The following is a 27,466-nucleotide window of genomic DNA, read 5'->3' as shown; positions in this document are numbered from 1 at the left end:
GTGACTGGTGGATATTCTAGCAACAGCGGGCGTTGATCGTAGCAGACGATCAACGCCCACGAGAAATAAAATAAATAGAATTGATGGAACACAGACGAATGATCTTTTATGGAGTCCAATTTGTAAATTTGTTATTCTATTTTGTAAAAATTTTGTTAATATAGTGAGTTTTTCGTTTAGATAGTACTGTGCATTTTATATAGTCAATTGCAATAACTCTCTAAGCAATTAAAGATGCAAGCGCCAAAAAAGAATCGACAAACGTTAAGATTTGTACCTACAATTTCAATTTAAGATACCGATTAGTACATTTTTGCGTTAACGCAAAACGTTTACACCATTACGTTCACGCCAACGCTGATGTAGCAGTTCCAAATGAAATAAAAGTTACTGAAAACTGTGATCAAAAACTAATTATTAATGTCAAAATAATGCATAACTAAAAGAAAAAACAGTTCAATCTCTGCACCTGAAAAAAAAATTACAATGAAAACACATTACGTCTTAAAATACATGTCGAATGCCAAACTATAGATAATGTTGCCATCTAGCAACCATGCAGCCAAAGTTTTCGCCAAGCCTCCCACCAGTCACATGATGTATCCATGAACCAATTTTTTCATCAGCAAGTCTGGGAAAGCTCGGTCTACTCTTATTATTAGTCTGTTATCCACTGTCAGGTATAACAAATCTTCACTTTCTTTTGGAGCAATGGTTATTATTGGATTAATTAAGTCAATTCGTGCTATATACAAACATTTCGCACCAAGAAAGTGATAAATAGCATTCTATCTACATCAAATGTTGGCATTGCGGTAGACTTACGAAAGTCAAACAAATGCCCATTCCATGTTGGTGATTGAGAAACATCCTAATGTTGTCTCTATTCGATAACTGCCCTATACCGTCGTCAACGTGGGGAAATAATTACATTTCTGGTGCTCCCCCCCACCCCTCAATTTACGCTCTCATATTTTAATAATCACCGTCTAAAAACCCAACAGCAGGATTAGCCGTTTCGCTCTTGTTCACAGCTCACCACATTCCTCCAATACAGAGTTCTATGCTACTATTCGAATCATTTTTGTAACAGGAGAACCAGATATCTACTATTTCACAAAAACAATTTAAAATAATATATTTTTGCGCAAGGTCCCACTAAATTTCTGCTTAAGCGGGGCCATGGTTTGCGTTATTGCTTAATTTCTGCTAATGGAGTCAACTGAAAATCAAAAATGAAATTTCAATATTCAAGATTGGTAGAGAGAAAGGGAACATTTAAGCTTCCGGCAGGAGCGGTCTGTGTACAACGTGAAGGGTCAAAAGTATTTCACAGATACACTACTTACGGTGAAATGTGAATGTTGGTAACTTTTTTTTTGAAATTATGTTTCAATTAATCGATACAAATAAAAGCATTTTAATTGCTTCAAAATTTGGGCAGAAGATATAACACTGAATTCAATTCTTTTGTACCTCCCAAAAGCTTAAACAGTACTGTATCGTCTAAATAGGTGGAGTTAGTGCCCACTCGGATGGCTACTTGATTCTCTCAATCGCTTACAATTTGAAAAACAAGTTGTACGCAAGGAAATACATTTGTGTGTCGACATGGAACCATAAACGGAAAATACTAAACAAAAATATAAATAACATAAATCAGATTTTATCAAAGAAGTCGAATCTGCTTCTATATTTAAAGTTTACTCTTTTTTTTAATCTGAAACATTTTATCTGTTTGTTTAATATGATCTTTCATGGCGTTATCATGTTTGATTTTCGTGAAGAAATCGTTACGATGTAAATACGATGTCGCATGCTCTTTGCTAAAATCACGCAATGTTTAAGGAAACTTAATTTGTCCTCGCGTATTTCAGTGCTCCCAGTCTGGGTTTTCTCATCCTAATCAGGAGATTTCTATACTTATCTGAGTTGATACGTTTTTCAACAACAATGTTTCCTTTTCTGGGCTTTTCATTCTTTTTTTTTATTATTATTTTTTATTTTAAAGGGAAACTTACTTTTATTCATTGCAAATTAACTATTTATTGAAATAGAGCAGCAGTTTGCAGTTGTACATCAGTCATAGTGAAAAACCATAAAAATCCACGCAAAACCGAATAGTTATTCAGCATTAGAATACAAATAGGAAACCTGCAATTCCCATTTTTAGTGAAGAGGTGTAACTAATTTTGAACCCCCATTACTATAGAATAATTATTCCTCCTCTTTTCTCCAGTGCTAAATATTAAATTGGGTTTAAATCATTCAAGGAACTTACCCTAAAACATAGACCATTTATTTAAAAAAAAAAGAGCAAAAAACAAACATAGAGGAATGGAACAACATTCAGATTACAATTAAATCAAAGAAAATTTGCTTAATAATAATTGAATTATTTGATTAGCTTCTCTGGGTAGCTTCTTGAGTTTTAGGTTCTTGAATTTTTTAAGTTACATTTTAGGTTTCTTTCTTTTTTAAATGCAAATCTTAATTGTCGCACGAAACTTCTGTTATTTCTGGGTCAAAAAGCTACAAACAATCTTGAGTTCATGAGGATACATAAATAAACACAAAACGACAGTCGTAAGTATACAGCACTAGAACTAAACAGCGCAAAATAAAACCAGCAGTAAAAGAGATTTAAAAAAAAAAAAGCTTCATGGTTTTTACCTTTTTCAAATCTTTTTGCAGCGCGGACACTAATTCACTGCCATTTTCTTCCAACAGCTGATGAAAGGCTTTCAGTTGCTTTACTCGAAAATCCAGGGGCTTGGTGACTTCTCGGTTGAAAGCTTTCCTAGCTGTGTTTACCACCTGAATACATTAAAAATAAATAAATGGTATACGTTAGTGAAAGCACCGTTTTGATGGACAGCAGCAGCAATACAAGGAAAATCCTTACTAATAATAAAGCTCAAAGTCTGTCTGTCTGGATGTCTGTGACGCGCAAAGCGATTAATGAAAAGATTTCATGAAAACGCACACAGCTATTTCATGAAAATCGACCGTTCATACAAAATTAGTTTGTAACATGAGAGTGTGCACCTCAAAGAGATTTTTTGAAAATTAGATTTTGTTCTTTTTATATTCGAATTTTAAGAACATTTTACCGAGCAAATTATCATTCCGTGGACGAGTAAATTACCAAATTTTCATAACGTGGAACTGTAATATGGGCGAGAAAATAGTCATAGCAAATTGGCGAGAAATTCGTCATCCACTATTTGTAAATATACAGGCTAATCAAATGACCTTTTAATTTTCTACTGCGGGCAAAGTCGTGCGGGTATCCACTAGTGCAGAATAAAATACACGAAGCAGAACAAATTCGGAGAGAGTATTCAGTATTCTTATGGTATTTCAACGCTCAAGAAATGTTTACGTTAATGTTCAGGGTATCTGCTACATTTAGAGTTCTCAAATACATGACTTCTGCTTGTTACTCTGGATAACTTACGAGATGAAATGTTTTCAGAGAAAACATGCATTTTTCACAAAACTTATGTTTATTCGTCTTTTGTGAGAATAAAAATGCAGCCATTTGAACCATGTTTTGCACACGTGCTTCTGTAAATTCAAATTAAAACAAAATGCAGGGAGCTGAGCTAATCATGTCGAAAAAAAAAAAAAAAAAACAATTATCGCCCCCACGCCACATAAAATACATTACACAATCGCCAGCCATTAGTAACTTGGTAGGCCTATTATACAGTCTAAATTCTTCATAAACTTAAGATAAACTTCTGGTGAAAACTAATGATAAATTTTACGAGTGGTAGTCTTCCTACCTTGTCTAGTGGTCAGAGGAGACTGACTGCGGATGGGGAGGTTCTGGATTCGAATCCCGGCTCGAGCATGGATGTATTGTCCGTTTTTCAGGAGAAGGAACTTCGCCACACCCCCTCGAACGCAGAGTTCCATTTTACGCGGGGGTCATCGGTACGCAACCCACGCGCTTTTAAAGAAGACAACCAGACAACCTTAACTTGGGCGTGTATTTTAATGTGCAAAAAAGTCTGTGTCCTTTACATCACTTGCTTCACTTGTCATTTGTCATTTTAGTTATTCTTACATTTTAAAAACTGCCATAATCCTAATATACCTTCTGCCGAAAACAGCGAAATAGAATCATCGGATACCACGTGACGAGGGAGGAATCGAGTGCCTTCTTGTGAAAAACGGAAAATACTTTCTCTCTCGTCCCTATCCTTTCTCTGTGTGAATGTTTGCCTCCTCTATAAACGGGTCCTTACGGCAAGTGTATTCTGTGGAAGTCGGACTTCACACCAAATTATGGTGCAGTTGGAAAACTGAAACCGTGCATCTCCCAAATTCCCAGCCTGGCTACCACACAACAACAACAACGAGTGATAGCTTGAATCGACTCGGAGGCAAAAGGATTGACATTTTTGATCAAGTGTGGCAAAATGTGTGCAAGTCTTAAATCACACAGCATAAAATACAAGAGAAGATAAAAATAATGGTAAACACAAAACTATTTTTAACTCTTAGCGACACACACGAGCTGCAAGCTCTTTAATACCTGCAGGCATGCAGGAAAAATAAGTGCAAGTCACAGCTATGTGTTTTTTTCACGATAGAATCGTTAAATGCTTCCTTGAGCTGACAAACTGCCATAGCCTCTTCACTCTCGATGTCATTCACGATACCTTTAATGACCGTAAAATGCAACAAATATCATTCAAGATTGGCATCTCCGTCGATCTCAGCGAAAAATATTATAATTACTAGCTGCGTCGCCTGACTTTGTACGGTCTGTCTCGAAAATAAAAGTTACGTCAAGTGATACGTGTTCAACAATCAAGCTTGAACGAAAAAAACAAAATCAGTAAAATTTTGCGGCAGATTGCTGAAAAATATCCAAAAAGGAAACATTTTAAATCACCCGATTGCAGGAAAAGTCCTCAAAACAAAAACAAAAATTTTATTTATTCATATTCGAGAAAAAAATGGCAACAGAACTTTTATTTAATGATTTTCTTCACGCTGTAAATTAAAAAAAAGCATTGTTGCGGAAAGTTGAGATGAAGCAATGAATAATTATTTGAATGGAGGAAAGTCTTCGAAAAATAGGGATTTTATGTCAAAATCTAAGTGTCATAATTAATAGTTTTCAATTGATATCTCCGCTAATTATTATCCGAGGATTATGTTAAATGGCCAAACATAAAGACGGAAAAATTACGAATCCATCGATACCTGATTCGAGGGTCAGTTCACTGTCGTTCAGGAGGAGAAACTTGGACATATAGATACATACGCTCTGTTTTTAATTATATGAGATAGCGAAAATATGCCTCACCCCTAGATGTTGGGCAACAATTGCTGAGAATTTGCAAAAAATGCCAATGAATGTAATCCGGTCATTAGTCCGGATTACATGCTTTTTTTTTTTTTTTCTTACACGCGTTCTTCAAAAGTTGCGTCATCGTTACACGCTCACATACGTGTAACTTTTTTCTTTTATATATTTATTTATTCATTTTTATAGCATTATTCCGGATTAATACATTTCTTTTAATGTTTATTCGAATATGTTGCATCAAAATCCATACTTCACGTTCACAAGATTTTTTTTAAACCGTTCCATCAATGTCCGCCCCGGGTATCACACATGATAATGTCGCCATCACTGTCAAAGATGGATGCAACTTTTGTGAGCAGGGTCAAAAATGTTCCGTCGCCTTGAGAGCTTAGCAAAAACGTTCAAGAATGAGGAAGTTCAACAATTGTTATACTACTAAGGAAGGGGAGCAATTGATTATTTTAATGCTTTACCTTGGATGTGTTCAAAACATCCAGAAGTGAGAATGTCCTCTGCATATACTCAGAACTGGATGTCTGGCCTCTTAAGGTTGGCCCCTAAAGGTTTAAGGAGTGAGACAGGACAGAATGGCTTTCCCCGGATGTTCTGTATCCAGTTATGACCTGTTAGACATTGACAGTCCGGACGAGATAGGGTTACAGACACTAACAGACACACACACAGACAGACACGCACAGGTTTTAATAGTAGGAATTTATTGGGATCTCATATGAAATCAAAACTGTTAATGATTAGTATTCAAATATTTTTTCTGAGGAATGCAAGTGTTTTTAGAAAGCGTTTTAATAATTGGAAAAACCTCTCTTCAAAGCCAGCAGGCAGTTGAATAATTCACAACCAATGACTGAATGGACAAATTAACACAAATTTAGCAATTACTCTTTTTGTTTTTCACTCTTTCTTTTGAAATCATTACCCACAAATGCCAACGACCTTTTTCTAAACATGCAGAAGATTTTTTCCTCGCGATACACGCTTCGACTGGATTTAAAGCATGTGCCAATACACGTGAAAAGATTCAATTCATCCTGAAGCTGTTGATCTCTGGTATGAGACAGTTAGCTCAGAAAAAGAGGCCAGTGATATCCACACAATTAAACCGGTAACAAGGAATATTAAGAGGCACAGTCTGTTCTGGAAACTTTAAACGGGGGCAGTAGTTAACGCGTCATTCATAACACGAAGACATGAAAATAGTTCATACGAAAAGTGGCGTTCGATTCAGCCTCTGTGGTCACTTTCTCTTTGCTGACCCTGAGGCGGGAAACGAAAGCGTGGGTGTTGAAGAAGAGAAAAACGTACGCGAGAGAGAGGTTATTGGGAATTCAGAAAGCGTTATGTCTGGAGAAGAGAAAGGAGGGAAAGTTTCAGTTAAAAAGGGGAAGCAGAAAGGGCAAAGAAGTAAGAAATTACTTCCTCATTGCGAATTTTCAGATATTTGCCAATGTTAATACTGTTTGGGTTAAAAAATCTTTAAATATGCAACTATTAATTGGATAACAAAATGTGCAGCATTTCTCCGATGAACGCTGGTTCATAATTTTGTGAAGAAAAAAAAAAGAAACCGCGACGTGTTATGGATCCATCTCCATTCAAATGTAAAACAACGGATAAACAAAATAACACGAAGATTGTAGTACAAGACTCAATTTTGGTGATGGCTATAAATCTGGGAAGAACATTGCTGGATATATTTGAAATTTTAAATTTGATGCTCATCATAATATGAAGATGGCGCTTTATCAAAAACGTTCTTAAACTATTTGATAGAGTTCAATGTTACTGAAAAATGTAGTTGAAACTAGAGAGGGTAGACCTGTTTTTTTGCAAAAAATATTTTTCATTTTTTTTTCTGGCAGTAAAAAGAAAAGAAAAATCCAGTTGTCATTATTGTGGCTGGCCTGTAAAGTCTGACACCTTTTTGCATTATTATTTTTCATTTAAATTATCTATCAAAACTTTTTATTAGTGATTTTTCAAGAGAGTTCTAACTGGGTCAAACCTCTCTACTGACCTATCAAAAATGAGATTTGGCCCACAGAGATTAAAAGCTAGAAAATGTATGGTGAAATAATTGCATGTCTAATGACATCCTATTACAAGGTACAGACAAAAGTTATATCTCAAGAAATACCATACATTTGAAAAAAGATTTATTTTGAATTAATATATATTATGATTATTAAAAGTGTCACAGTCAAATTTCATTTGCATAGTAACTCTTTCTGTGTCTCCACTGATGATTGAATGAGGGAGCTTAATGGCATCACTTTTGGACACGGTTGCAACAGCTTTTTCAAGATAAATAAAACTGAAGCTACATGCATCAAATATTCTAGGAAAGTATAAAGAAAATTCATGTACAGACACTTACTTTTATTGAGCAACCAATGTAAAAAACTTGATTTGATTGAAAATGTTACTTAAAAATCTCCAACTTTAAAATTACATTAATTGTTTGGAATTGTTTAAAATAATCGTCTTTGAAAAGTAATTTTTTTTTTTTTTTTGGTTCAGATTGATAAATTGAAGACAAATCTAATTATCACAATATTTTCTTAATATTTTGGGAATTTTTCTCTATCTGTTCCATAGTGTGCATCTTTTCAACTATAGCTTTAATAATAAAAACTGTCAAAATCCTTGATTTGGTACGTTTTCTACTACGCCACCTTTGCTTTTCTATGAACTTATTTTATTGATTTTATACTAAAAAATAAAAGGTTTTCTATTTACAATAAAATACATTTACAATACAAGAAGTTCTGTCTAGAACTAAACGAGCCTACTTTCCCATATACCCATACTACTTTTTAGTACCTTATCAATATTCTCAAAAATAGCTAAAATTTGCAAATTGTTTCAAATATATTTTTTAAATATTTTAAGCTTATTTCTAGGAATAAAATATTCCTCACTCATCTTTTAAAAAAAAAGCAGCACCTTTTAAACAAAACAGCTAATACACTTTTTTCCATTAAAAAAAATCTTTAACAGCTTTCAAAACGAAAAAATAATAATTAAAATTAATAAGCTTATTAAAATAAATACATCATATAGAAAAAGTCGTTTCTTTTTCCCCTGTTGCCAAAAATAATTTTTTAATGAATTAATGCAATTACCAAAATAAATAAAAACAATAAAATGACAACTTAAAGAAATAATTTTCATTGTCAAAAAAAAAAAAAAAAAAATCGTCTGCGTATATCTTTATGTAGAAACATGAATGACTTCGAGTTTATTCGCCGAAAACTGAATGCCTAAAGTAAAACTTTAGCGTCAAAATAAAAACAAGTCATATCAACAATATGTATTTCACCGTTTAAACCGTAGCTGCGGAGTCGGAGTCAATCTCATTTTGGGATAAAGGAGTCTGAGTCAAATATCCAAAAATCAGTCAGTCATCTGTCCTCCGTGTATAAATTTTTGCCAAAGCTACGTAGTCAGTATCGAAGTCGGGGAGTGGGAGTCCGATTAATTATCGGGCACAGGAGTCGAGTCGGAGTCAGGTGCCCCTAAATTCTCGGAGCCGGAGTCTAGAGTTAGGCGTCAAGAGCTGTTGCCAACAAAATTTGTTTGAAGTAAATCCGCCTTCAACTACGGAATCTACATTGACTTTCAGTTTCCCCGTAGGCGCTAATGTTAAGGGATTTGAACTGTTCAAAATAGAACGGAAAATTGTTCAAATCAAAAAGATATTTTATATACAAGTTTTTCATCAAAAGTTTTTTCCTACAAAGTTTGTGTGAAGCAAATTCACCTCACAGTTCGGAATTGCCTTGAATTTCCACGTAGGCGCTAATGTTAAGTTTTTTTTGAACTGTTCAAAATTGAACAAAAAATAGTTCAAATCAAAAAGTGGGGGGAGGAAGAGGGGGGTGTACTCGCCGAGATCTTTCGAACAAAAAAAGGTTTGTTCGAATCGGACTATTCATTCAAAAGTTATTAGGGGGGGGGGGGGGTCAGACAGACAGACCGACAGACATTTTTCCCCATCTCAATACCCTACTTTCCAATTTTTAATTTTTCAATATTTATCTAACTATTTTATTTATTTTTGACTTTTTTTTTTTGTTTTTCGGGATATTTTTAAGATGCATTAAGCCTTCTTTCATGCTTTTTTTCTTCTTTCTCTGACTTTTACTGGGAAAGTACGCTAAAAAAAAGAGTATAACTGAGGAAAACCTAACCTCGCAGCGTCATAACGATGTGATAAGGATTTTCGTAGCCTTCACAAAGCTGCTAGGATAGGTTTGCCCAACTATAGCTAAGATTAAGGAACTTAAACGACGGGTTGAATATCCTAAAAAGTTTGCAAACAAAAGAAAATCAAATTTCTTTTAAGTTCAAATTTCTTCAAATTTCTTTTCAAGTGTTTAACTTGACCAGAGTAACACATAAATAGGAAGTGTTTGAAATTAACTACATTATTTCATGTGACTTAGATTGCACGTAAAGAGCAGACAGTGTCTTTCAACATGTGACTAATGGCAAACTAAGAGTAAAAAAAAAAAAAACAGTGAAAACGGCTAAAAAAAAATAGTAATAACTTTTGATTCTACTTGATATTATGCTGTCACCTAATGCTCGTCAGTTAAATATCAAATACTTAAAACTTAGGGTAAGCAAACCTCCACTATTATCAAACCTCCGTAGTTTCTCCTCAGGGGCGTGCACGGGGGGGGGGGGAGAAGGGACGCTTGTTGGGTCGGGCCTGAAGGGGGCCCAAGATTTTTTTAAATGAAGGGTGAAATATTAGTAGGCGCTAAGGGGTAAACAATATAGAGAGGGTCCGTAAAAGTCATTTGTGACGGGCGCCAAAATTTCTGTCACGACCCTGTTTCTCCTACAAGTACACATTTCATGTATCTCTAGTGTGAATACTATTCAAAAAGGAATTTTTTAAGAAATCAAGATTTCTCTTTGATTTCACTTTACCATTAGCTCCTTTCATTCATTTGCGATTGGTAAACAGCGAATTACATGATACATTGCCGTTACGTGAAGAAATTTATAAAGGCAAAATTTGAGGGGGGGGGGGGGGGGGGAGGAACAAAAAACTCGTTTCTCTTCTTGGAAAAAAAAGTGCTTGTTTTTTCTTCCCTTTTTTGGGGAGCAAATTCTCTCCCATTGGATGTACTTATAATTATCTATGTTCATTTTGGGAATATTATTTAACTTTTAAGGCCTAGAAACGGTAAGTATGAATGATTATTTTAAAAATTATATCGAACTTTAGAGTTTCTCCAACGGTATTTTAAATAAATTCATTTAGAATGTTTTTCCTTTTCATTTTGTCTGCTTAGAAATAAATAGCTTTTTCCTTTTTTTCCCCCTTAATATTGCAATTTTTTTACGGAATATTTTATCTAATAACTAGTGGCACCCGCACGACTTTGCCCGCAGTAGAAAATTAAAAACTCTTTTGGTTCGCCCGCATATTTACAAATAATGTATGATGAATTTCTCGCCAATTGGCTTGCCCATGTTACGGTTCCACTTTATGATAACTTGGTCATTTACTCGTCCATCTTATGATAATGTTGCTCGGGAAAATAAATGTTCTTAAAATTGGAATAGAAAAAGAATAAAATCGAATTTTCGAAACATCGCTTCGAGGTGCACGCCCCCAAGCTACAAACTAATTTTGTGCCGAATTTAATGAAAATCCGCTGAACGGTCTAACGCGTTACGCGCGTCACAGAGATCCTGACAGAGAGAGATCCAGACGGAGACTTTCAGCTTTATTATTAGTAAAGATGCAATTGCACATATTTCGTGTTGCACATTTTTTTCTATTGTTTACTTCATGTATTATAGAACCTTTGAAATGGTATTACTACTTAGTAGTTCTTTTCGTGGGATATTTTTACGATTTCTTAGTTCTATTCGTGGAATATTTAGTATGAATAAAAATCTGAAAAGACAGAATGCAATTTTGCATAATTATAACTTTTAAAACGAGTAATCAGCCATAGAGCACAGAAACTCGATTTAAAAAAAGAAAAATGTTTTTAAAAAAATAAAGAAAGAAAAAACAACGTTTCAAAATTTGGGTGAAATCCTCGATATCAAAAGTTTTATACTTTATCACAAAGAAAAAAAAATCTCTCCCGAACTGACCCTAATGAACTAATCAATTTTTTTCTGCCAGTATCTAGGCTCGAAATCCTTTATATCTTCCATTCATTCAAGAAGCATTATCATAAGACTTTACATGACAGTTCTAAATGTCAGCATTTTCCCTTTCAGCAGCTTCCTCAATCCTTGAACCTGCCTTACGGCATAATGGTTAAAAATATTTAAGAGGAAAATGTGTTCTTCTAAATATCTGACCACCCTGACTTTCGTTTGAAAGAGAATCAATTGATGTGAAATATATTTCTTCAATGGCTTGATTAGTAGAGTCATTTTGTTAAAAACTCGTGCAATTTAATTTCCCAATTTTCTTGCAAATATTCAATGATAAGAGATGATAAAAAGTTTAATTTAATAGACGATAAAAGCACAATTTAGGTTATTTATTTATTTATATTTGGTACAAAAACTAATGCGTATTTGAGGTTTGCTGTCTTAAATTTACAGTGCACGTACTAGTTGGAAAACATATTTGGGGAACTCACGTTATTATAGAGCAGATGTCAATGGTGGATTTTTCATAGGTCAAAAAGATAAGCTTTTATTTAAAAAAAAAAGAAATTTATTTTACTTTTTAAGTGATTTTTGAAAACAATTGATATTAAAATTGCATTACTATTTTTACAACAACAAACCAAATATTTGGAGTAGGGTTTGCAATCACGCGGAATCGGCTTTACTCATTTAAAAGTTTTTTTTGTTCAATGTCAACTAAAAAAACATATTTTTTTTTTAATTAGAAAAAGTGCTTTTGAACCATTTAGCTGAAGATCTCACAAACTTTACCAAAGTTCAAAATATTTTTTTTTTTCTTTTTGTATGAAGATCATGTTTGGTGCTTGCTTAAGGACTGCAGATTTAGGATGATATATGATGTAGGGGAAAACGGGGCTCATGTGAACATGAGCCCCCTTCTCAAATAAGGACAGCACTAGTTGTACCTTTTGGACAAACATTTAGAGCAATGCGCCATTTTATGTACCTGTGGTGGTAACTTCTTTGTTCTAACAGGTGTTGAAAAAAAAAAAAAAAAGAAAGAAAGACAAGAAAAGAATAAAGAAAAAAGGGAGCGGAAACTCTGATTAAGAGAAAACGTGAGGATAAAGTAAAATGTACTCTTTTGGTATTTACTGTTGTGGCACTTAAATTAGAGTTAATTGTTTTCTAATAAGCAGCTTTGATTTTTTTTCTCCCCCCCCCCGTCCCATTTTCCCTCTTTTTTCTTCTTTCTTCCCCTTTTCTTTCTTTTTTGGGGGGTGGGGGCGGAAGGGGCCCGGTGACATAACTGATAAGGAGCCCGCCTTGGCTCTCTGCGGCCCTGTCGATGATGACATCTACACAACAGTTAGGAAACACGCGAAACCCTCAAAATATCTTTCCTATTTTACCTATGGTTTTCACTAGGGTGCCTCGTTTTGCATTTTTTTCCCCAGAGCGAAATATAATACCTGCCAGAAGTGACCAATCCCCATATACATTGCATTTATAAGTTCTTTTTCGAACAAAATAATATCCTCTGTTAGAAGTATGGTTTCAAAATTTCAATCTAAAACACTAAAACGTTCTCTAATTCTAAATACAGTAAAAACGTCATATTTTGGATTACGTCATGTCAACTATGAAGAAATTTGATGTTCAAACCTCAAAAGGCCAGTTAAATATTCTTAGAGAGAGCAAAACAGTCTCCTTTGGTGCTTGAAATGGAGCCTAGATTCAGTACAATAAGCAGATTTTTTGGATTTTCGATGAACATTTTTTCATTCAGTTTATGTTTGGATTATAAGTGTAATCAGATCCCATTTCGCTGCAGCTTGATCCCCCTACCACCCATATCTATAGTGAAGCGGCACAATGCACACCTAGCCCCACATAGTCTGGCTAGGAGAGACGTAAATTTAAAAATTCTGCTTATTGTAGAGAATTTATGCTTCATTTCAAGCACCAAGGGAAGTATTTTTCTTCTTTCCAAAATACTTAACTCGCCTTTTAAAGTTTGAACATCAAATTACTTCAGAGTTGACGTCTCTTAACACAAAAACATAGCGTTTTCGCAGTATTTAAAATTGGAGAACATGTTAGTGTTTTTGCTCAAAATTTTGTGCGTGAGGCCATAATTATATATAAATATATCAATATAATATAATTTGATTCGAAAAATATTTTAAAATCTGTAATGTCCATGGGGATTGGCCACTTTTGACAGGTATTTACAGTTGTAATACACTGTTTTAATACAGTATGCTTCCATCTAGCCCAACTTACCCTGCAGCATTTCGAAACCGTAACTGAATGTTGAAAGAAATGCAGTTATCTACATGATGCAAATATGGATTTCCTCCTCCTCACATACACACACAAAAAAAAAAAAAAAAATCCAAGAAACAACTTACCTCTGATAAGTTATTCATGTCGTGTTGGGACGGATCTCAAACCAACCTGAAATATAGATAAAAACAGAAGTTATAAGAGAAGATTCATAAGGAAAATGTAGCTTTCATTTAAAAGGGAAGCAGATCAAGAGCTGGTTGGAATGAGGAAAACGAGCGTTTTCAATAGGGAAAGATTAAAAGCCAATGAATAAATCAAGCGAATCTCAAAGGCGCATTCATTTCGAAATAAAAATTAATCGCTATAAGTCTTGTAAAAAGCACATTTTTATATTTTCAGGGTTGTCTGTAACTCCTTCCTCGTACACCTTTGCATTTGCATGTCACCGTAAGCTTGTCCCAATTGAAATACCTCATAGGAATAGGAAAGTGACGGTGGCACTATCGTTCCATAATCACGCAAAAATAAATATTAAATGTAGTGAGCATACTTTAAACTCACATTCCAGATGGCACAAATTGGTGATCTACGGGGGGAGATGATCTTGACTGTTTTCATGCTTCTGAGTAAAGAAGGTTAATCGCAGATTCCCCCCTGAAGATTTGACATGTTTACTTTTATTGTAATTAGAATGTTAAACTAAATATACACAAACTAGCGCAGGTAATATACATAAGGCATAATGTCCTTACGATGATGGCAATGGCTCTACCAGATCGATGTTAATATGAGCAAAATATGTACTGGGAACTTTAAGTTTTGTAAATGGTGAATATGGTAAAAACACTTGTTTCGACATCCTTTCTTTTTGACACCGAATATATATATATATATATATTAGCAAGCAATACAACATTTTTTATGCTATGCTAAACACGTGGATCAGAAAGGAATTTAGCAGCGGATGGGATGCTAAAGATCAGTGATTTTCAACCTGTGGTCCACGGACCACTACTGGGTCACGGTCCACGAACAATTTTCAAGTGTTCCGCGAACAGCTAGTGAAAGTGAATCGATATCAGTTAATAGTTGTTATTAAATGTATTGAAGAAAACTTTTGAATTCATCTCACTTCACCCAAATATTTAATTGTTGTGAAAATTTCATTTGCATCGTATTTGGCTCGCTTTGAATTCGGAAGGATACAAAGTGGTCCTCAGTAAAAAGGTTGAGCAATGAGCACTACTGCTCCAGGTTCAGACCGAGAACAGTACTATAAACGTTCTTTTGGTATCGAAGGAAAATATAGGGCCTGATATTGAAGGTGAGACATCGAAATAAATAAGCAGATGGTCATTAACAAGTATTTTTTCAAGTTTAAGGATTGAAATATCATCCTCAACGAGTTACGTCAGTTCCAAATTACCAGAATGTACTTGAGATTTCTGCGAAATCAACAGCTTCAGGATACTTGACGAAAACGTGTGTGAAAACGTGTCAACCACTCCATTTTCACCATTCATATGGTGTATGTCAGTGGTGAATAGTGCGATAAAATTTAATGAGTTGACATGCGTAAGAGCGAGTATTATATCACATTTTCGATTAAAGGTTTAGTGGTTCAGGAATTATAAAAAATAGAAAACTTCCGTATGGTCCTTTAGTTTTCACTTTTCGTGAGAAAAGTCCCAAGGGACCCTTGCTCCTGTGCGTTGCTAAGTGCAAGCTTCAGTAGTCAGAAGGTCCAATAGCTTTGTCAATATAGAGATATCGAAGTTGTGACAAATTGGTTTTGATTAACTTTGGGGTGAGCGTTAGCTACCTATGCTACTTGTGCAAACGTTTTTTTTAGATTTCTCAAATTCCTTTTACGCCACCATAAACCGAAACAGTGGTTCCCAACCCGTTCGTTTCCAAAAGGGCAGTTTGGCTTCTCAAGGGGGCGATAAATACATGAGGACGATGAGTATTTAAGAGACCTAAAACAAAATAACAATAATAATAAACAAGCGAATATCAAAATTGAAAACGTATAAGAAAAATATTGTTAAGAAAACAGTCAAGGAATCGCAAGTTTAAAAAGAAACAAAGTTCAAGAGCAGAGCTTCCTACTCACACCTCAGCAGAATCTTAAGGAATTATACATTCCAAACGAGGTAATAATAGCACCTGTGTCATAAGCAGAAAAATTCCCACAGTTCTTTCGTATGAAATAAAGCGACAATTATTAAAATAATTCTTAATAATTCCTCCCTTAATTCAATAAAATTTTCTACCAAAGTATCTGGAAGGTATACCCAGTACTGATAAACCCTCTGTGCAATTGTATGGACCAGATCACTGTTCCCTAACAGCGGTATGGACAAGTAGACACACATCTTTTGCGTCATGTAAACTAAAATGCCACTGACAGAAAGGTAACGCTAAATCTTAGTTTGATGAGTCGTTACTATTTTCTTTTCCAGCAGACATCTACTCTAATTACGGAAGGGTCTTCAAAACGGAAGCCGAACCACAACGAAGCCCAATTTCCGTTTCAATTGTTCCACTCATAAAAGAAAACTTCCGCTCAAGCGAAACACTCTCTACGTTCCAGAGATTTTCGGAGAGCTGCCTATTTGCTCACATCTAATGCCTATTGACCTCATTTAATGAAGCTTGGCGTGAATCTTTAGTTTTTTTCCCCCTTCGTCTTTCTCTCAAAAAAGAAACTACCTTTTTACACGCTTGAGTAGTTGTAGTTTTAGAGAAAATAAAATTGGCTTCAAACTATCAAAGTGTTTGGTTGCCGTGAGAAAGGACACTTTAAAAGACAGGAGTAATCGCACACAATCCCGTAAAGGGCAACAAATCTGTTCCGTCTAAAAAAAGCAATCAGCTCGTTTGCTTCACCATTTATCCGATTTGATAGCCGAATCTTCAGTAATGGTAGAATAGTTTTCCAAAATAAATGCTCCAAAAATACAATTGAACGTCCTCCCACAAATAGCTAATAAAAGCAGGAAAATCCTGAATCACAAATGTAGTGCTTATAATCCAACAATAACAGTTTAGAGTTCACTCTCAAAATTTTGTAGTCGAACTTTCTGTAATATTAGTAGATCTAAATTCTGGGAAGGTAGATCGCCTCAACCTGCTATTGCACTATTATTTCTCAACATTAAACACCATTTGAGGCAATGAGAAGCAAAGGATTGTAAGTATTTTATTTCTCAAATGCCGGGTCAATTGACCATTAGGTCATTAAACCACGGGCTCTCCACCATCTCTCGGCAGCACAATTAAAATTAGTTAGTGCGGAGCAATCATCCAGATGAACAGTTTCCATGACTTGTCCAGAGTTACATAAAGTACAGGTCGCATAATCCGTTAGGTGAAAACGGTACAAATAGGCATTTAGACAATTGTGTCCTGTTAAAAGTCTGAAAACAGCCACAGCAGCAGCTCGAGGAGAATTTGGGATACAGTGGGACGTCTCGCAGTTTGCTTCAGGGCTTTCTGACGCTGGTAGCTGATTTAGCGGTATCCAGGGTGCACCACGAGGAGGCCTGCTACGCACCAAGGGTTGTAAGTAGTACAAATGGTAGGTGGCCCTGTGTTTTGGTGCAAGAGATATTCGTAATATTAATAGCTCTGGTAGGTGCTGCTAAATAGCATAATTTAGAAAACCTTTCCAATGAAAGTCTACCCAGGACCAGAATTTTAAACGTTTCTCGAAATTTTCTACTTACATCCTTTTGTTTCTAACTGCCTCATTTGTCACTGTTATAATGGGAGTGGTGCTAGTCATTCTAACATAGTTACGATTTTCGAGTAACTGAAGGTTTTGTAAAACATCTGCAAAAAAAAAAAAATCAGGACTGTGTACATTTTTAATTTCAAGACAAGGATTAGCATTTAAATGTAGGTAATTTATTATTATTATTATTACTAGGGAACTCTGCACCCTGCTCGTCCCCATGTCAGCCTAGTCGGAAACTATGGGTCCGGCTCCGGAACTGAGTAGCATACATTAAGTTTAAAGGGAGACAGGGTGACTAAACTGACAAGGGGCCTGCCTTGATTCTCGGCGGCCCTGATCCTCAGGACTGGATGTTGCTCCTGACAGTTTAGACAGTAATCATTTTCTCCGGATGTCCTATATCCAACTGTACCAGCATTGGTCTGATAGACATTGCCAATCTGGAGGAGATTGGGCTGCATACATGCAGACATATGCACAAACGCACACAAGACACACACGCTGAGAAACGCACAGAGGTTTTAATAGTATCGGTACATCAACTTTTATGAAATCTTGGATGAGTTTACTGAAAGAAAGTCAAATAGTACCTACAAAGACTATTACAATTAAATAAGTTTGTTTCCAGTGTCCTCGAAAATCATAGTCGGGCCCCGTCAGTATTTTTGTGCAACTTAATGAAGGAAATATAGAAGAGCCCAAATCTATCATTAACTCAAACTGCTAACGTTTTGACTTACATCAGCATCATTCTAATCAGTCCATTTATTTCAAAATTTCCATATAGCGGTTAACGAGAGTAGATTCAGTTCTTTCTGCTCTTATTGTTCGTGTCTTGATAAAATTTTTATCTGTATATAACAATTGTATCCCTATCTTAGGTCCTAGGGCAGAATCTCGGAGTCTAATTTGCTCCATTGAACCTTTCACAAACTGGTTGGACTTTATTAATGGAAGCTGTTTTCTTTTTCTAGATTGGTTAGCGGACACGCGTTTGTCAGTGAGAGGCCTGCTCCCGTTCACGTATTCGCTGCAGCCTGGAGGCGGAATTTGAATGAAAGTAGGTAAAAGCAGTCTTTCACCTCTCTCTCTCTCTCTCTTTCTGCGGCGGTCGGATGCTCAGTTGTCATCCAGAGATCTGTTCGGAAAATTTTGAGGGAAAAAACAGCTTCGGATAAGTAGGATGCTCCGTAAATAGGCTGTACCATGTGAGCATCCTTTTGCTTAGTGGGACGCACACCTGTGAGATGTAGAAAGTCTAAAACAAATTTTGCTCTTTTACTGGTTTTATACCCTTTGAAATGATGGACAAAATAGCACCCGTTTCCTCTCATAACACTTGGCACAGTTTTTTTACCAACAAAAATAGCAAAAGGTTTTTTCTTTCCTCCTGTAAACATAGCACGATTTTATTATCAATTACGGACAAAAAGACTGTAAGTCAACTGCGCTCTTTTACTAATTTTATACTTTTCTACATTTTAGACAAAGCAGCATAAGTTTCCTCACTTGCACATTTTACCACTCTTACGGACAAAAATAGTAAAAGGCTTTTTTCTTTCTTCCTGTAAACATAAGCACGCTTTTCTTTTCAATTACGGGAAAAAAGAAAAACGATCTAATGCATACTATTGAAAACATTTTTATTTTCTTAAATCATGGGAAAAGTTGCAAACGGCTTTTCTCCTTCACATCTAACGCATAATTATTCAGCTATAAGTTTTAGGTAAAAAGCAGCGAAAACTTTTTTTTTTTTTTGTAAAATTTACCACATTTTACTCTAAAATTATGAATGAGAATTAGCGAAAGGTTTCCCGCCATAACATATAGCGTACCACTGCTTGGGAAATGGATGAACAAAATGGGATGAACAAAATGGATGAAGTAAACACAGGTGCTCCCATCCGTAATATTTATCACATTTCAATCTTCTAAAATTATGGATAAAAGTAGATTTCTCTCAAATTTAGCATATACATACAACATGTTCTAATCAAAACAAAAGTTTAACATTCAGGGGAGCACAAGTATTGTCACTAATGCGATTCACAGAACATCGCTTGTTTTACTGTATTAGACAAAAAGAAGATACAAAACTCTCTTCTCCCAGCAATCATTTTTGAATCACAAATGGCTAAATTAACAAATTTTGGATTTATTAGCAATATTTCTTATAATTATCGATTTGTCCTTACTCTTTTAAGCCGGAGAAGATTGGTGACATCATTTGGCGGCGATACATAAGGAAAAGTTGTTTTCCCCATTATTATGTAGATCAGACCCCATTATTACGTTCGCAAACTTTTTTTGACTCGAGAGCCGGTAAAAAATTAAAAAAAAAAAAAAAAAATCGCGATCCGGTAAGTTTTTATTTTTTTAACAACAATAATTTAAGAAGTAATTTCTTTGGTTATTAAAGAAGTGGAACTTAGATTGATTTTAAGATTTTTAATATTATTTACTTACTAATTCTAAGCTACAATATACTTTAAATGTGAAGATTAAAAATTGTTGTAACTTTTTTGCATAAGTAAATGCACCTCCGAGAAAAATCACCAAAAATTATGAAAAGGCATTACAGAATTAACGCAAAAACATAGGGTAATTTTCGTTTTTATTTTTAATTTTTGAAAAAAGAGAAATATTTTGACGAAGACAGGTAAGAATTTTTGAGGACCAGTGGATGAGAATTCCTGATGTAAAAGAATATCAAAGTAGCATATGAATTCGCAAAATCTTGTAGTTAACTGCAAACTTCTACCTCCATCGGTTTTTTCAACAAAACGAAGTTTTTACATAATCATGATTGAAGGAATGTGTTTTTGCAGGGTTGTTTCAAAAAAATGACGACCCCTCCCCCTCCTTCCTTGTTTTATTTTTGAGACTCTGCGAAATGCCTGAAAATCGCCTTTTTTTTCTGGTTCAAAAATCACGAACTTTGAAATTAAATGTCTCCGCACCTCCAGTAATAAAAGCTCTTCCCAATAAACAGGAAAGCATCTTTTTAAAGGTATATTTATGCTTTTTTATTTATCAATGAATAATTTTACTAGCAAGTAAAAACTAAATATGTAAAACTAATTAAAGTTTTTGAAACGCAAAACACAAACTGAAAAAAAGGAACCTAAAAGCCAAGATGGAGGAGCGAGCTTCCCTTACTTACGACCACATTTTGATAGAGAACGGGGCAGAAACACATCCTTTATTCTAATCATAGTTTTGTTTTAAAAAACGTGTTTCAGGAAAATAAGAAAAAGAAAACAGATTGGGGGGGGGGGGGCAGAAATGTGCTCTGGGATCTTAAACCTTTATTGTGGTTTTAATTCACTTCCAATGCAAAAACAATTTCAAAATAATGTCATGTTTTCCAAAATAACCGTTAATGTGTTTTATGGTACCGTATGAACAAATTCTCAAGTAGTGGGGAAAATAGGAAGGCTTGATCTTTTTTTTTTAATAGTCAAAACGAAATAAAAAATATACAAAAATAGGTTGCCATTGTGCACATTATTATGGCTAAAAAAATAGCATAACTTTGAGTAGAAATGGTACAAAAAAATTATATTCCTCAAGTCTAAGTACGGGTCAAGTGTTTTTTGTTTAAATTAGTGATACTTGAAGTGAATATACGAAATACTCACTCTTCAGATGAAGGGTTATTTATTTTTTTTTTTAATTAAACTTACTCCATATCTCAGTAGGAAGACTTATTAGATATTGAAATAACAAAACGCAGGTTTGATGGTGCTTTTGTTTTAGTAAGTGATACTTGAAATTAATATTCAAAATGTTCACTCTTTAAGCGAAGTGTTACATTAAAAGAAAATAACAATAATCTTACTCCATATCAGTAGGAAAGCAGAAATCAAATTCAAAACTTTATCAGATCAGACCTAAGCAATATTTTAGCTATTTTGCTAAGTAACAACTCATTGGGCTCAAAGATTATTAGTATTTTAGTTAATTGTAAAATAAAAACACCTTTTTAGACCAAAATATTATATATTAGTTATTTATTTTTTTAAAACATCAGTCTTCATATTTACAATATTAGGGTTATTACTTACATAAAATCAAATCTTTAGGCCTAAATCACAATATATTATCAATTCAAAAATAAAAATTCATTGAAAAAACATCAAATTAAACAAAACATCAAATTAGTGTTTGGTTCAAGTCTTCCTAGTTTGCATGGCGTGAAAGCTTCCTAGGTAGCATCCTTTTGTTTACCTTACATTTCAGCCAATTATATAAAAATACTGTATATCAATAGATAGCTAGAAAAGTGACTAAAACATAAACACTTTTTTTTTTAAAACTTCCCTCAAAACTGGAGGTTAAAATCTAAAAAAAACTTCAAACTTTACTAGAAAGATGCAATATCATTTGACACTGCATTTCTTGAAAACCACTGATGATTCTAAAACGGCTTGTCCCTTCAAAATACTGTTGTGCGTGCGCGCCCATACGGGGGGGGGGGGGGCAAGTGGGGGCTCAAGAACCGCCCCTTAGAAATTAGAACTTTCTTCCTTTTAGTACTTTTTTCTTTGCAAAAATGTAAAAACATTTCTTCTCCAGCCATTAATGAATAAGTTATTAAAAATGTGAAATTTTAATAACTCTAATTTGTACTGAAATCGGTTTCCATGGGGAAAATATTCTGCTAAACCGGTGGGGGAAAGTACTTTTTTAACTACGTTTCTTAGAAATAAATTATAGCCTATGTTGCTTCCTGATAATGTAGCTATCTGTGCTGAAAAAATGGTTAAAATCGGTTCAGTAGTTTTGAATTTAACCCCGGACATCCTTACATACAGAAGTAGCCATTTATGTATATACATTAAAAACTAAAAACGTTGTTTTGATTTTATTCTTCTTTAATTTGTCATTTTTGCAAAAATTAGTTTTTTTTTCTCTATTACTCGAACCTTTCTAAGTACCACGAAAATAAATATAACAGTCAATCACTAAACATTTCGAACGAAGTTTTAAAAAGCTTTCTTTTGTGAATTCCAATATAGAGTAAACTATTTAATTAGAGACCAATATAGAGTAATCCATTTTAATCTAGAGAGTAATCTATTTCTGTATAAATAGGATTTTTTTTTGTCTTTTATTTTTATTTAAATATTTATTTATTTTTTAGCGAAGACGTTTTTGTGGTTACTAAAGATTCAGAGAAAACTAACCATTTTTCGACTATGTCGATCTCTGTAATCACGCGCTTTGTTTGCGGTAACATGCGTGTTGTACGATTCAACCCCATAAGCGGGGTACATTGGGATATAGTGCAGTGAAAGTAAGATAGATGTAGAAAATTAATGAATTTTGCAATGGGTATGTGTGTGCGTATGTTTTGAGCAATCACAAATTGCTTATTGCTCTCACTTGACCGGTGATGATGTTCTTTTGATTCAACATTTCAGTGCGTATACATATGTGAACTCCTCTGATTCACGGGCTTCAGCGAGAATGTCCCTCCTCCTCGGCAGTGGCATTTATGCCCCCCCCCCGAATCAATTTTTTTTATACCCGACCCTCTTCTAGACTTAACTCAAAACTTTAGACAATACAGAAAGCCCTCCCCCTCCCCCCAGCATTCATTTGAATTTTGAAGTCTTCAATTCAAATTATACTTTTTCGCAATTATGATTGAGATAGGAGCCCATTTGTAGAATTAAAGTACCCAACAAGTAGGACCCTATCGAAATTCGTTGATTGTGAAAAGCATAATTTGAATTCAAGATGCCAAAATTCCTATGAATGACGGTAATTAGTGCTGGATGTTTTTTTTTTTTTTTTTTTGTGAATTCCTTTTGTTTTCTTATTTTCATTTATTATTAGTTTCATTTGCTGGTCATTTCTCGGTGCAATGACAAACGCTTCATCTTGCATTTTAATTTCTTCCACGATGAACTTGGCTTTTGATATGATAGAATGTATCTTTTGATGTCGTGGTAACCCAACCTTTTTAGGGTCATCGCCCCCATCTAAATGTTGATTGACGCTTATCGCCCCGTCCCAACTTCTACCTTGGAAAACACCAAATGTCTGCGCCGGTGGACATCGATATTATTGAAAATGCAAATGCCTAATTTTAATTTGAAGCAATTTATTTATTATAAAGCAATTTTATTCAATTACTCTTAAAAAAAAAAAAAACAAGTAAAAGTAGTAAGTTTTTTACGTTTTCTTTTCAAGAACAGAAATACATATTTAAAGAAACTTTTTTTTTTTTTTCAAATTTAAATCTGGAGGAACTGAAAAAAAAAAAATGCAAAGTTTGAAAATTTATAAACTTGTCGATGCATGATAGAATAATTCCCTAAAGTTTGACAGATGTGATGATAATACGTTAAAGATGGTAAAAGGAAGCCCCTAAATTTTAATTTGTTGTTTTTTAACTTGTGATTCCTTGTCTGAACTCTTAACAATTGGTTCGTTTTAGTTTGCAATTTCGATATTTTTTTTAAAATTAGAATTATTTTGTCTTTCATTATCATCGCCCCCTATCACTCCTCACAAGTTTATTGCCTCCTTCAAGAACCAAATCGCCCCACTGGGGGAGCCCCCAAGTTGGGAACCTCTGTTTTAATGTCTACTCTTACATTATTAAATACTTTACAAACGTAGGCGCCTATATGGGGGACAAGTGGGTGTTCAAGCCCCTTCCCCTTAGAAATTAGAGCTTCCCTTGCGTTTAGTACTTTTTTCTTTGCAAAAATGTAAAAACATTTCTTCTTCAGCCATTAATGAACAAGTTATTACAAATGTCAAATTTTACTAACTCTAATCTGTACTGAAATCTGTTTCTACGGGGAAAATATCCTGCTGAACCACGCCCCTGTATCTGATCCCCCCCCCCTCCCCCTTAAAATGCTGCATATGGGCGCCCGTGTTTACAAACAGCGCTTTTTCGATCCCTAATACCATGTACTCTATTTTTCCAAGACATCTCAAATGAAATAATCACAAATGTAACTAAATAGCACTCAATATATATGCTAATAAAAAGGGATGATTAAAATTGAAAAAACTATATAAATAGCTCTTTTATTCCTAATCTTAAAATTTTATCAAATAATGCTACACATTTTCCGCAAAGAAAAAATTTGCCTGAAACTGCAATTAAATTGCAATTACAAAAAATCCAAATCATGATTTTAACAAAAGAAGATAACTAGTTTTCAGTCACAATAGTACAAGAATCTAGAATTTCAAGGATTCAAAACCACATGTTTAGTCACAATACGATACGGTTAACTTATGTTAATAAAACTTTGCAATGAACCACTACTTTTAAAAAGATTTTGCAATTAAAAGTATTTTCAAGGGTTTTAAACATGCAAAATAAGCATAAAAAGTAATGATATTGATTAATTAGCTCAAGTTGCAATAAAAACTTCTTTCTTATTCAAAAACTTCATTGGATTAAAAAAAAAACCTTGTTAAACTCATATATCGTACATTCATTTGATATCTAGTATTTAAAATTTCGCAAACTTACGAATTTTTCTAATGCACTAACATTTTCAAACTCAAATTAAATTAATAGTAAACACGAAATTTTACATAAATTTACGTAAAAGAATAAACAGTAATGAATTAAATGGAATTCTAATGCTTAAAAAGTTTTAATTGAATTGAAAGTTGTAAATAATCTTAATATTGCTTTCCTTTACGAAAAAAAAAAGTGATAGTCAACTAAAACTAAAATGCAGTTTTCTAATTTCACAATGCAAAACTCATATCTCAAATTTTGAAAAGTAAAATTTATTGTAACAATAAAAATTGCAAAAACAATAAATAAAAAATAATGTGTAACGAATACACCAATAGTAATTTGAGAATTAAGTAGTGCAATTAAATACAAAATTTTACAATAATTTAAAAAAAATCTTTTCACTTTCTAATGTTTAAATATGAAAAAAAAAAGGTGTAAAATCCATGTTTCAACCAAAAAATGTTTTAATTGACAAAGTATTTTACTTCATTTACAAATGATAACGATAACAGAGCATATTTACAAAAAAAAAAAAATATATATATATATATATATATATATATATATATATATATAATTTAAAATGAACACGATGATTAAAAATTTAAAGTTACATTATTTTAGGATGTAAATTACTATAATTACTTCCAAACTATTTAATGTTATCTTAGCTAACATATCACAATCATTTAAATATGATGGTTAAAACAGCTTGAGTTACATGCTAATAAAACAATTCATTTGGGATAAATTCAACATTTGCGTGAAAATGCTCATAACATTCATAATTTTAATATGCTTTAAGCAAAACAATTTATAAATCTAAAACTTACAAAACACTTTCCCGAAAGAGTCTTAGGTCACACCAGCAAGTTGACATGATCAAATGCTTAAAAAATATCCACATTCTATTGCAAAGTACAATAACGTTGATGGAAAATTATCCTTTCAATTTCCTTTCAGCTTAAAATTGGCGCGGCAAATGTAGTTCATGTGCACTAAAAGCACGTCAAGGGGTAAAATAAAAATAGAAAAAAAAAAGAATATTATTTACCTTATATGAGACTATTCCTTAACACCAAAACCAAAAATGAGTGAAACTTGAAATTACAGGGAAATCACTTCGAAAACAACGTCACATAACATAATCAAAACTGATAGCAGACGACTTTTTTCTTTCGCTTCAAAAAAGCACGCGAACCAACTTTTCCACAAACCTTCTTTTGCTCACTCAACTCAACTCTACGGTTTTACCTGCCGAACCTGAAAATGCCGGTGGCTAATCATTAAAGGAAAAGAAACCGCGAAAGAGAGAACTAGACCAGCGACCTGGTTATGTAAGGGCCATTGCCCTAAAATACAAACCTTGCCCCAGACCTCATTCTTAAATTTACACAGTTCCACAACGGATATTTTTATTTCGGAAGTTTTGTTTTTATGGTTATTTGCTCATATTAAATAACGTAACAGGCTTATTTTGAGGCAGGTATAAAGATCACGTGGCTCTGCCTGTGGTAAGTCGGGCTGATGAAATAATTTCCTTGAGGATGACTGCACCCATATTTCAGATGTTTTTTGTAATACTGCATGAAGATAATAACGGATGTACGAAAGTGATGATAATTCTAATTGACTCGTTAAAATTATTTTTCGGATTTTATGTGTTTGTTAACCGTATATAAAATTAATTATACACAGGCCAGGATCTGTGTACCCATAGCGCGGGGGGGGGGGGGCGTCCTTAAAAGGCCCAAGAAATTGAAAAAAACTAGCACTGATTTGTTAACGTTGCAAATATACTCTGCTGGCCTCTGGGGAGCGGCTCTACAGATTTTGTTGTAGGGGAGCTTGATTATACGAAAAGGATGACACATGGAATTCCAATACTTTGAAGTAAAGAATAAATATTAAGAAAAGAGGAAAGGGGGGGGGGGGATCTGATCGTTGAAAGATGAACATTATCACGTTTATAATTGAAACTTCACCAAATTGTTGGTCAAAAAAATAATACGCAACTTAATTCAATCCTTCTTTTTTCTTTTTTGCAGCGGTGAGAGAAATTTCAACATGCGACATGGAAGTAAAGCGTTAGAATATACGCTCTGCGGAGTAATGTTGTAAATTAAAGTCATTATTCGCCTAGGTACATAGGCGGCTCGCGCACAAAAAAGTGCGGGGGGGGGGGGGGGGTTCAAAGGAAGGATTGGAGATAGGGGGCGAGGTCTCTGAAGCCTGAAGTTTTTTTTTTTTTTTTTTTTGTCGCTATATTACTGGTTTTTAATGTTACTGATTTAATCTAAAAATGTGGAATATGTCTTCAAAAATCGGGACGGATTACCACCGTAGACTTTCCCCTTCTATTTTAAAGTTCCATTCTTATGAAATTTGACAAGAAAAGCTCATTTTATTTGGAATTTTTAGTTTTTTACTTTCGTGAAATTTGTTAATCCACCTTATGAAAAAT

General features: G+C 34.1%; 1 protein-coding gene across 1 annotated transcript in view; it reads right to left on the bottom strand.

Annotated features, from left to right (window-relative positions):
• Positions 1-26,102, bottom strand: part of LOC129217674 (aldehyde dehydrogenase, dimeric NADP-preferring-like) — a 65,855-nt gene extending 39,753 nt beyond the window's left edge. The window contains exons 1-3 of the mRNA XM_054852004.1: positions 26,057-26,102; positions 13,879-13,924; positions 2,674-2,817 (exon numbers count right to left, since the gene is read on the bottom strand). Coding sequence (XP_054707979.1) covers positions 2,674-2,817; positions 13,879-13,896 — 162 coding nt within the window. The 5' untranslated portion in view covers positions 13,897-13,924; positions 26,057-26,102. The remainder of the gene's footprint in view (positions 1-2,673; positions 2,818-13,878; positions 13,925-26,056) is intronic.
• Positions 26,103-27,466: the final 1,364 nt, after the last annotated feature.

The sequence above is a fragment of the Uloborus diversus genome, chromosome 2 (genome assembly GCF_026930045.1).
Source record: "Uloborus diversus isolate 005 chromosome 2, Udiv.v.3.1, whole genome shotgun sequence".
In the NCBI taxonomy this organism is placed as follows: Eukaryota; Metazoa; Arthropoda; class Arachnida; order Araneae; family Uloboridae; genus Uloborus; species Uloborus diversus.
Note: the sequence above shows the minus strand (reverse complement) of the source record. Positions and strands in the feature narration are given on the sequence as shown.